The sequence below is a fragment of the Mauremys reevesii genome, linkage group 1 (genome assembly GCF_016161935.1).
Source record: "Mauremys reevesii isolate NIE-2019 linkage group 1, ASM1616193v1, whole genome shotgun sequence".
NCBI lineage: Eukaryota > Metazoa > Chordata > Testudines > Geoemydidae > Mauremys > Mauremys reevesii.
Window position 1 is genome coordinate 214,831,431 of NC_052623.1, and position 12,126 is coordinate 214,843,556.

At 48.5% G+C, this 12,126-nt stretch overlaps 1 protein-coding gene across 15 annotated transcripts in view; it reads right to left on the reverse strand.

Moving 5' to 3' along the window:
* Positions 1 to 999: 999 nt before the first annotated feature.
* ZNF384 (zinc finger protein 384) overlaps positions 1,000 to 12,126 on the reverse strand; it is a 36,129-nt gene continuing 25,002 nt past the window's right edge. For 13 of the 15 annotated variants that reach the window (XM_039542026.1, XM_039541999.1, XM_039541975.1 and 10 more), the window contains 5 exons: positions 6,120 to 6,344; positions 5,207 to 5,389; positions 4,348 to 4,426; positions 3,289 to 3,447; positions 1,000 to 3,113 (listed from right to left, as the gene is read on the reverse strand). In XM_039542026.1, the coding sequence (XP_039397960.1) occupies positions 2,841 to 3,113; positions 3,289 to 3,447; positions 4,348 to 4,426; positions 5,207 to 5,389; positions 6,120 to 6,344 (919 nt within the window). In that variant the 3' untranslated portion in view covers positions 1,000 to 2,840. The remainder of the gene's footprint in view (positions 3,114 to 3,288; positions 3,448 to 4,347; positions 4,427 to 5,206; positions 5,390 to 6,119; positions 6,345 to 12,126) is intronic. The other 2 variants (XM_039542046.1, XM_039542049.1) reach the window with 1 other exon arrangement.

Consider the following 12,126-nt stretch of genomic DNA (forward strand, 5'->3'; position numbering starts at 1 on the left):
CACTGTTTGCACAATTTGTTGATGACACAAAGATTGGCAGAATGAGGCCAGAGCAGTTCTACAGAGCAATCTGAATTGCTTAGTAAGCTGGGCCCATTCAAACAAAATGTGTTTTAATACACCCAAATGCAAAGTTATACATATAGGAACAAGGAATGATTGCTCACACCTACAGACTGTATTCTGGAAAGCAGGGGCACTGAAAGGGATTTAGGTGTCACAATAGACAAGCAACTCCCAGTGATGCAAAAAGGACCAATAAGATCCTTAGATATATAAACAGGGGAGTACTGAGCAGAAGTAAGAGGGTGATTTTACCCCTGTACACGGTATTAGTCAGACTGATACCAGAATACTGCATCCAGTTTTGAAGTCCATATTTCAAGGATGTCGAGAAACTGGACAGAGCATAGAGAAGAGCCACAAAAGTGATTTCAGGGCTGTGGAGAATACTTTACGGTAACAGACTTAAAGAGCTCCATCTGTTTATCTTCTCAGACAGAAGACTGAGAAGTGACTTGATTTCAGTATCAAAGTATCTTCATGGGGAGAAAATATTGGGTACTAAAGAGGTCTTTAATCTAGCAAGAACTGCTGGCTAGAGCCTGAAGCTAGACTAATTTAAGTTAGAACTTAGGCACAATTTTTAACAGTGAGGGTAACTAGTGGAACAAACTACCAAGGGAAGTGGTGGATTCTCTACCTCTTCAAATCAAGCATGGATGCCTCTCTGGAAGATAGACTTTAGCCAAACACAAAAGTGATTGAGCTCCACAGAGGGGTAACTGGTTAAATGTAATGGTCTGCAATATACAGATCAGACCAGATGATCTAATAGTCCCTTCTGGCCTAAACTTTGATGATACAATCCCACAGCCATTTGCAGCAATGCATGCATAGGAGCATAAGGACGTAACGCTCACAACTTCAGCCCACTCATGCCCAGCACACAGAGGGAGGAGTATGTTCCTCTCTGTCAAAACTGTTCACACTCAAAGGTAGAGATGCACATTTATACAGCTGCTCACATAGATACACTGGTGCACACAGGCAGGAACACACAATTCTTGCTCGCTTACCTTGTGCATAGGGGCAGAAAGATGTTCATGCTCACACCAGCACCTCCGTGCCCCAGTAAGCCTTTTACACCAATTTCTTTCTATACAATGTTGTAAAACACCCACCCTCTCGCAGTAGTTTATACAGAAGCTTGGGATCTTGGGGGTTTTGGGTTTAATATCAATAAATAATTTTTCTCTTACTTCCTTGTTCTCTTTCTTCTGAGCCAGCCTTCATGATCCAATTAAAAGCCAGACAAATAATTACATGATAATCCAGAAACCATATGGACCAAAAAAAGGGGACGTTGAAAATAACTCAAAGACAAAAAGAGAAAGAGGAAAGGGGGGCGGGGGGGGGAAGGCCACAAAGATTGAAAATAAAAATTTGCCTGGATAATGCATTTTATAAACACAGAGATAGAAACAGTTACAGCAAGAACAGAGCGGGCCAGGGGTAGGAAATAGATTTTTTTTTTAATAAATTCAAGGGGCTTTCAGTTTATTCTTGGCGGCTCCCCCTTCTCATTGGTTTGGTCTCTCCTTGTTGGGGTGTCTGTTCCCTTCCCTCAATTGTCCACATTCTGGGGAATCCATCTGGTCCTGTTTCTAAAAGAGGCCACCATTACCATGTGAGTCCAGCCCGTCTTGGCAAGAGGGAGCCTGGAAGAATGCCCATGGTGAGACACGAGCAGGAGGAATTAGCCTTTTCCTGCCTCTTTGAAGAGGCTGGTCTGTTTCGCCTCCTGCTTTGGGAACCAGAAGCCAGACTGCTGAACTGAGCAGAGGAAGGGTGAGGGTCAGAACCCCTGCCCTTCGTTCCTGGGAAGGGGACATGGGAGGGGTGGGCAATGAGCACTGTGGCAGTCTCTTATCCTCCCACTGCTTTTTTGGTTTCCTGATGCTGCCTGCAGACTCTTTTGGGGGGAGATGGAGACTGAGCTACTATTGCATTATCCACAAAGGGCAGGCCCAGCAGTGACCTGGGACCCACTCCCCTGGATCTCTGTGGGGTGGTCTCTCTCCTACAGCTGGGTGGCAGACAGGGCAGCTGGACCAGACACAGACCCTGCCCGTGTTCTCCAGTAGGGGAGAAGAGAAATTGCAGCCCTCCCACATCCTCCAACAGCTTAGGCAATGTCAAAGCCAGGGAATACGCATCACCTCCCCTGTCCCCAAGAGTTCTCCCTTTCACCCAGGGAACAGGGGAATTATCCTAGCCTGGGGCTGGAGAACTGACCCCTCCTCACTTCCACAAGTAGGAGAGGGGAATTAATGTTTTCCTTTAGCCACATTAGAAAATCCTAAAAAGAACCCACACAGTGAACCTTGTCAGAACCGTCAATGCCCTGCTGCCAGCATACGTTCAAGCCCCTCTGCACAAAAACAGCCTCTTTCCATCCCATCCCGCCATGTGTGGCCCAGAGGGTGCCCCCTCCACCAGCCTTCAAGACACGTTTTAAAATTATACAGGAGGCAAAAATGAGGCCTTTCTTGTGTGTGTGAACTCAGGGGCTCATGTGTGAGGAGCTGGCTCCCAGCACAGGAAAGGGGCTCTTGCAGGTGAGAGTATCCCCTCTTTGGAGCAGGCTGTTGCATAAGATGCCTGTGGAGACAGGCTATCACTCCAGGGGCTGCCATTAACAGGGTACACTGCCAGGAGAGGCTGTTGCACAAGGAGAGGCCAGAGGCTGTTGCACAAGGAGGGGCCATTGCACAAGCATTGCCCCTGGGCATAGGCTATGCACGAGAGGTTTTCTGCTCCCTAGGTCAAAGTCGCTCTTAGGAGCTGGAAAGATGCTCCACCTGGATGGTGCTGGTGCTGACAGTGAGGCAGATGTTCTTGTGGTGCTCTGAAGTCTTGTAAGGGGTCAGGTCAAATGAGCAATGGGATGGAGGGTTGGCGGGGTTAGTGTCTCCAGAAGGGCCCCCCGCTGCCCCACCACCCTGCGGCTGGAAGTGCTGCTGTTGGGAGGCCTGAACTTGAGCCTGTGCCACTTGCTGCTGTGGGTCAGGGATGTTGTGTTTCCGCATGTGCTTCATCAGGTATGTCTCCTGTGGGGGGGAAGGAATCAGGGTGAGAGCGAGCTCCTGGGAAAGCAGGCATCAGTGATCCACTGGGGACAGATCTCAAGACCTCTCCCACCCAGCACCTCCTCGGGGATGAGGACTAAACCTCTGCCCACCGGGGGAGTACTTCCATGCCTGCCCTGCCTTCAGCGATACTCACTGAGGTGTAGGCCCGGCTGCAGATGGAGCAGGTATAGACCTTGGCGTGCTTCACTGTGTGCGTAGCCAGGTGAACTTCCAGCGAGGCAGCATCTGTGTACGCGCGGTGGCAATTGTGGCACTTGAACGGTTTGTCTTTGTTGTGCTGCCGCCTGTGGGACTGCAGAGGGGTGGAGGAAGGAGGGAGAGAGAGTGAGGGGAGGGGAATTGGATGTTAGAGCTGAAGATGGCCCCTCATGACCTCCTACTTCTCAGGCCACAGGCCTCCTTATTCCCAGTATCCCAAGTGATTGGGCTCTGGGCTCGTTCCTTGGGGAGGAGCTCTCAGTTCTTGTCCCCCACCATCCCAGTCTCCCTCCTGCTGGTTCATTGGCTGTATTTGAAGAGGGGAATTTCCCAACCATCAGCAGGCTCCACTCCTGCCCCACTCCTCTGTCCTTCCCTACCCCCATCCCCTTCCTCTCAACTCCTTTCTTATATCCCACATTGCTCTCCTAGGCTCTCACCACTGCCTGACTCACTTTAACCCTATACACCGAACTCCTCCTCCACAGCCCCTTTATTCCTGGCCCTCCTTGTTATTTACAGCTCCTCCCCATTTAGGGTCGCCTATGACCTCCCTTAACATGTTGCTCACCCCCTCTTCCAGGGCACTAAAGAAGCCAACAGTCCAGCCCATGAACCGTGACGTCTCTGATCCCTCTGGTCCCCCAGCTCTTCTCTTTTCCCTCCACGCCATGGGGGCAAGGGCAGTGCTACCAGCTCTTGTGACTTTACCACACGTTTCAGGATATCTGATTTTTCCTGAGAGCCCCAGCTCCAGAGTATCATAGGGAAGAAAAGGTTGAACATGTGACCTCAAAAGCCAGACAGCAAATGAAAAGAACCCAACATTTTTCAAAATCTATTATAGGGCTTTTTTGGGGGGTGGCAATGCTGCAAGTCTCCTCTGCTGCAACTCCACCACACCTGGAGCAGCCTCCCTGGATTTCCCTGCTCTCCTCCGCTAGAGCCCCGTGTGCTCCCCACACTGGGGCTTGGGGTAAGCTCACACCCTTACCTGCAGGTTGGAGAGCTGGGTGAAAGCCTTTTCACAGCCTGGGTGGGCACATTTGTAGGGTCGGTCCCCGGTGTGGATGCTGTCAGGGAGGAAGACACAAATAGGAAGCAGTGAACAAGAAGTCAAAATGGATCCCCATGGCCTGATGCCCTGACAAGATCCCATAGCCACTCAAGCAGGAATGGGTGCGATGCTACCCGCAGACACTATTCTAACCTCACTGAGACAAGGGGGCTCTGCTCTGCTCCTCTGCCCAGCTAGAAGAGAAACTGGGGAGATTATACAGGATCAGGCTGGGTACAGAGGATGACAGAACAGGAGTGACAGGCCAGCTTGGTATCTGTAGCAGTGCTGGGAGAAGTGGCTGTATGTCCAGGTTCTCTGTCCCTAGCATAGCGTCCACATGACTAAGGTGCATCTCTGCCCATACAGTGCCAGGAGACATGCTCCTCCTCAGGGCGCACACAAAATCTCTGCCTCTCAGGGTGATATCTGTGTCTCTGCACCCCCTGCAATGCCAGGGAAAGCTTCCACACACTCAGTCTCAGTGCCCAACCCCCATAGTGCCAGGCTGGGATCCCTCATGACCAATGTCTCTCTCTCTGTGCCCCCCACGGTGCAAGACCAAGGATCTCCCAAGGCCAGAATGTGCCAACCTCTGCCCTGACGTGGTCAGTGTCTCCTGCGCAGCCTCCACTCCATCCTCTCTCTGGTGGGCCGCGTCCTCCTGGGGGTGCAGCCTGCCGCATCATCCCCTGCCCGCCCCCCTGCATGCTCGGCGCGCGTACTCCACAGGTGCATGCTGGCGGTGGGGGGGCGGCGGGGCCAGGGCCAGGCCCCAGCCTCTTGTGGCCCTTACCGTGTGTGCTGCTGCAGGTGGGAGAGCTGGCGGAAGGCCTTCTGGCAGTAGCGGCAGGTGTAGGGCTTGGCCCCCGAGTGGATGCGGAGGTGCTGGGCCAGGTAGGACGTGTTGGCGAAGCTCTTGGAGCAGTGAGGACACTTGTGCGGCTTGACAATCGCTGTGTGAAGCTTGGAGTGGATCCTGCCGAAGAGGAGGAGGAGCAGCAGCAGTTGGACACGACCACCATCTGGCTAGTGTGGATGGAATGAGGGCACAAAGGGGGTGGGACAGCACCACGCTACCTGGCTACATAGGAACTCCAGACGTGGACTGAACCCACACGCCCCCAGGGTGTACGAAACCAAGGCCTGTCTGCACCAGGGAGCCAGAGAGAGGAGCTGGACAGTCTAGACTGAGGGGCATTGGCAGAGCTGTGTGTGGGAAGCCCAGGACTGGAATAGCAGAGGGGTGGCAAGACAGGTGGTGGTACAGGCAGAGCTGTGTTGGAGGTGAGGGGGAAGTGAACCGCCCTATACCGACTCAAGACTCCCACTGGTAATGTCAGGCTAGGATTCACAGCAAGTATCACCTCTCTTCAGATGCCCCAAGAACAGGCTGTCCTGACCTTCACTGTGGCAACAGTCCCCACGTGTTTGGGAGCACCACTACAGAACTGGTGTGTGTAGGAGATACCCAGCCTATGGGACACAGTGACTGCCCCCGTCACCTGCTCCTGTATTTTTCACTGCATGCATCCGATGAAGTGGGTTCTAGCCCACGAAAGCTTATGCCCAAATAAATCTGTTAGTCTCGAAGGTGCCACAAGGACTCCTCGTTTTTTCCTGAAACCTACCCCAGCCTAGTGTGTTTGCAGCATGCTGGGATGACGGCAACATGCAGTGAGCAAGGCCCCAGCCTTCTCCACCCTTACCGTGTGTGCTGCTGCAGGTGGGAGAGCTGGCGGAAGGCCTTCTGGCAGTAGCTGCACGTGTAGGGCTTGGCCCCTGAGTGGATGCGAATGTGCTGGGCCAGGTAGGAGCTGTTGGCAAAGCTCTTGGAGCAGTGAGGACACTTGTGTGGCTTTGTCTCCGTATGAGACTTGGAGTGGATCTGCATCTCCGACTTGGAATAGAACGTCAGCGAACACATCCGGCACCTGGGACCGGGATGAGGGGAAGAGAGAGTGTCATATGGGGCAGGCCCCAACATGTACCAAAATTAACAGGGTGGGGTCCTCACTACCAGAGGCTTAATGTCCCTCTGTGTCTCTGGGGAGACCCCACCTGGGATACTGTGCTCAGCTGTGGGCTCCTCAATCTCAGAAAAAGAGCGACAGATTGGGGGAGATCAGAGAAGAGCCACAGACACACTCCAGGGACCAGGCTGGTCAAGTTCTTGGGAGAGTCAGAGCTAAATCCACTTAGCTTGGTGAAGGGATGAGAAATGGGAGACAAGACAGCACCCTAGAAAGGGCATAAGCAGATAGGTATGATGGGAACAGAAATAAAAATTCCCAGACAAAAAACTTTGTTCATCTATTATTTATTTGTTGGGGGGTGAAAAAAGGACAGAAAACCTGGGATTTCCTGGATAAGGGTCCACTTCACAATAAAAGCTGAGCAGGAAGTGCTGGAATGGCTGCAAAAGCAGTTAAGATCACCACCACCTTAACTCTGCCCCCTCTTTGGAGAAGGTATTGTACTTGTACAGTTTGAGTAGAATGTTGAAAATGAGAAGTACAGAGAATGCTTTTATAACTGGTTTCACATGTGCCTTGAATACCAAACATGATACTTCATCACCTCAACACTTCTATTTGTTTCCGTAGCCCTGCCATATTTCATTATATTGCTCTAGGAGTTTGGACACATTAGCACTATGGTTATATGTATATCTGGTGGCACATGGGCTCTTTAAACAGGGGGAAATGATTGACCTCTGTCTGCTATTTATCAGTAATTGATAAAGAAAGTTTTTTTTCCAAGGACTGCACATGGCTCCAAGACACCATTTGTCTAATAGCGTCTAAAAGTTTTAATGATTGCTGCTGCAATGGAAAGGTAAGACTGTCTAAGTCTCTGGCTACTCTTCTGGGTGCCACTACAGGGGCACAGTAACGTATGTTGTGACCTTAACTATTCATTTGTAGACTTTTCAATATTTTGTGGGGTTTTTAGCAAAATGAAACATGCCCATGGAATGTGCACTTGGAACATCTAGGCTAATGTTTGAGAAAATTAAAAGGCCACCTAAAGGATTTTTCACTAATCCAAAGATTATTCCAACTTTCACTTCAGATTGATGACTTTTTTGTCTGGGAATTTCCTTAAGTATTAAAAAATGTTTAAGAATTGCTTGGTGACAGGAATCCCAGTAGATACTGTAAGTCAGCAGGAATTAGAACCCATTCTTCTCAGACATCCCCTCAAATTCAGATGTGGCTTTTCCCTCTCCCCAAGAAGATCCCTTCCCCTCCATGTGTTTGTGTCTACCCCATCCATCCATCCCCCCCACCCTCACACATACACACACACAGGCTATTCACATTGGGGCCATGTGACGGTTATGAAATATGCATCAGTTTGATTAGTATATGCAATGCAGAAAAGCATTTATCCGACACTTACCTGACACCTCCACAGACCCTATCCAGCCATGCCCTTGTTCCAGTTGCTGAAGTCCCACCTCCCTGGTGCAGATACCTACCACTGCTCAGAGCTCCTTCCTCCCCCACCATTCATTAACTCCTTTTTTCAGTCATTCCCACATTCATCTTCCCCTGCTTCTCATCCAACCTTTTTTCTGGATCTTAGTATAAGGTATGCATCCAAATAATGCACTGACACCGCACTCGGCTATCTAACTCACACGCTACTTGAGTGCGTCATTAAATATCTCCTCAAACAATCATAGGCATCAGTGTTCTCCTCCAGGACCAACAGAGCGGAAAACGTTTTGAATGTTAACATTAAACTGTTTTGAAGATGTGAAGATCCAAAAGAAGCATTCGAATGATTTCCAAGAACCAAAAGCTCATTTATTAACCCAAATGTTTTATCCAATTTGTCACAAACTTTCCAAAGACTTTCAACCCTGGACTTAGATACAGCATGTGAAATTTTGGGTGAATTTTAACTCATACTTACAGGATGGCTCACCACATCCTTGAACACAGATGCTGAAAAGAACATCCAGTTGAACACAACCTCCCAATGCAATGCTGTGGCTAGGAGGGCTAATGTGACTAGAAGCTGTACAAGTTATCAGGCAGATGTGCTGAATACTGGGTAGGAGTAATATTACCTCCATACAGCGTTGGTGAGACTGTTACTGGAATATGTCATATCATGGCATTCACACTTCAAAAATGATGTTGAAAAAACTGGACAGGGCTCAGAGAAGACTGGTTTTGTTCATTATCTTCATTAATGATCTGGAGGATGGCTTGGACTGCACTCTCAGCAAGTTTGCAGATGACACTAAACTAGGAGGAGTGGTAGATACACTGGAGGGTAGGGATAGGACACAGAGGGACCTAGACAAATTAGAGGATTGGGCCAAAAGAAATCTGATGAGGTTCAACAAGGACAAGTGCAGAGACCTGCACTTAGGACGGAAGAATCCCATTCACTGCTACAGACTAGGGACTGAATGGCTAGGCAGCAGTTCTGCAGAAAAGGACCTAGGGGTTACAGTGGACGAGAAGCTGGATATGAGTCAACAGCGCGCCCTTGTTGCCAAGAAGGCTAACGGCATTTTGGGCTGTATAAGTAGGGGTATTGCCAGCAGATCGAGGGACGTGATCATTCCCCTCTATTCGACATTGGTGAGGCCTTATCTGGAGTTCTGTGTCCAGTTTTGGGCCCCACACTACAAGAAGGATGTGGAAAAATTGGAAAGAGTCCAGTGGAGGGCAACAAAAATGTTTAGGGGGCCAGAGCACATGACTTATGAGGAGAGGCTGAGGGAACTGGGATTCTTTCGTCTGCAGAAGAGAAGAATGAGGGGGGATTTGATAGCTGCTTTCAACTACCTGAAAGGGGGTTCCAAAGAGGATGGATCTAGACTGTTCTCAGTGGTAGCAGATGACAGAACAAGGAGTAATGGTCTCAAGTTGCAGTGGGGGAGGTTTAGGCTGGATATTAGGAAACACTTTTTCACTCAGAGTGGTGAAGTACTGGAATAGGTTACCTAGGGAGGTGGTGGAATCTCCTTCGTTAGAAGGTTTTTAAGGTCAGGCTTGACAATGCCCTGGCTGAGATGATTTAGTTGGGAATTGGTCCTGATTTGAGCAGGGGGCTGGACTAGATGACCTCCTGAGGTCCCTTCCAACCCTGACAGTCTATGATTCTATAAGAATGATTCACGGTTTGGAAAACCTGTTTGCCTGAGAGACTGAAGGAGTCCAATGTATTAGCTTATTTCAAAGCTTAGGCAAAGAGGTGATTTGATCACTGTCTCTAAGTAACTATATGGGGGAGAAAATATCCAATAGTAGAGGACCCTTTAAAGTAGCAAATAAGTGCATAATGAGATCCCAGGCCAGAAGAAGTAGTCAGAAAAATTCAAACTGGAAATAAGACAAATTTTCAACAGTGAGGGTATTTTACCATTGAAACAATTTACAAAAGTATGTGGTAGATACTCTGCCATTTGGAGTCTAAGTCATGACTGGAGGACAGATTTTTAGGTGTGCTTAGTGCCGTTTTGAAAATCCGGCCTTAGATATCTTTCTAACAGATCTGTTCCAGTTTATACTAAGTTATTGGATCTGATGCAGGAGGTCTGACTCTACGATCACAACAGTCCCTTTAGACCTTAAAAAAATCAATGAATATTGTCACAGTATCAAATCTAAATAGCAACATTCACTGCATTCCCATTTGGAAATAATTTTGTAATGCAATCAAAAAAGCCATCAGGTTTGCCTGCCAGGGTTCTCGTGACATACAGGGTATATAAACACTCCTTTTCCCTGCTCTAATATGGCTTCAGGTAAAACGCAGGCAAATAAATTGGCTAGCTGATATGGAAGGATGACACTACCTTTGGGATGAACCTCGAATGAGGACACAGGTAAACCTTGTCCTTAAAGGATATAGTATAGAGAGACCCAGACATTAAGGCAACAGAGCTCTCCTACTCTTCTGGCCAAGGTGATGGCAACCAAAAATGCCACCTTTGTTGATAGATGCAGCAGACAGCAAGTAGCTAAACGCTCAAACAAGGGACCAATAAGGCTTGATAACACTAAGTTTAGATCTCACAGAAGAACAGGGTCTTGCACCTGAGGATCTAATTTGATTAGGCCTTTCAAAAATCTTATGGATATGTCATTAAAGAAAATACAGCAATTATCCACCCTTGGGTCGAATGTTGAAACAGCTGCCACGTGTACTTTGATCAAACTAACGGCCAACAGCTCGTGTTTCAGGTACAATTAGTCCAGAATATGTTGAACCAAAGAACGGGACAGTGGTATCACATACTGGTGAGACAAGATGCAAAAAGGTCTCCACTTAGAGAGGTAAGTAGCTCCTGTAAAATACCACTTACTATTTATCAGGATCTCTTATATCTTTCAAGCAAGACCGCTCTCTAATATCTAGCCAGGAGCATCCATACAGTTAAATGAATGGATTGTAGGCTCAGGTGGAATAGGTAACTGTGATCATGGGAGATTGGGTCCAAGTCTAGTGGAAGCGAGATTGGAGGATTCACTGACAATGCCAAGAGAGTGGAGAACCAGTGTTGGGAGTCTCACACTGGGGATATAAGTTAGAATCTGGCCTGGTCCTATCTTGTCTTATCTTTAGTAATACCACATGAATATGCAGGATTGGGGGGGAAAAGCACAGAGAAGCCTGCCTGACCACTGCAGCAAAAACATGTCTGTCAGGGAACCGGGCTGTGATCCTGTAGAGAACAGAACTGTTGACTTCTTCTGCTGGTTCTTGATGCAACTAGATCTAGCTAGAGAAACCCACCGTGATGGAAGATGTATCTGCCATATCTGGATGAAGAGATCACTTGTGGTAACTTGTAAATGATTAACCCAGGCAGTCTGCTAAATTATTTTGGACCCCCAAGAGGCAAGAAGCTTCTATATCTATCATGTTGGCAATGCAGAGCTCCCAAAGCAGAGCTGACTCTTGACCGAGTAGAGAACAGCAGGCTCCTTCCTGCGTGTTGAGGTAGAACACTGCCGCTGTGTTGTCTGTGAGGACTAACAGGCTGTTTCCCTTGATAGGTGGCAGAAAAACTTGGTATGCCAGTCTGTCAGCTTTCAGCTCTCTGATGCTGATGTGTAAAGGTAAGTCCTCTGGGGACCATAAACCATGAGTCTATAGAGAACCCTGATTGGCCTCCCCAGCCAAGGGCATATGTGTCCATCACTAACATGAGTGTCTGTTGTGGGCCAGCAAAGGGAACTTATCCACCAATATAGGGAGGTGAGGACATAGGAAGGCACCCTCACCACTGAGTCTAGATGACAGCTCAGCAAAAAGACTGACATCAGCCCACCCTGTAGAATTCTAGGGAGCAGTTTGGCATATTGAACCAAGGAAATGCAGGAGGCCATACGCCTCAAGAGCCTCAAATGATTTCATACTGTTGTGACTGGCTGAGCTTCCACATCTATAACAATTGATCAAATTGCCTGAAACCTTTAGTCTGGAAGAAAAACTCGGTCTTGAGTAGAGTCCAGTACAGCCCCTATAAAACTGGACCAGGGAGAGGAGAGACTTGCCAGCATTGACTAGCAGTCCCAGAGCACTGAATATTGACTGGATGAGCTATACACTGCACTGTACCTGAAGTCTAGATCAGCCCTTGACAAGCCAGTCATCCAGGTAGGGTTAAACTTGAACTCCCAATTTTTTGAGGAATGCAGCTACTACTGCCATACCTTTTGTAAAGACTCAGGGAGCTGGTGA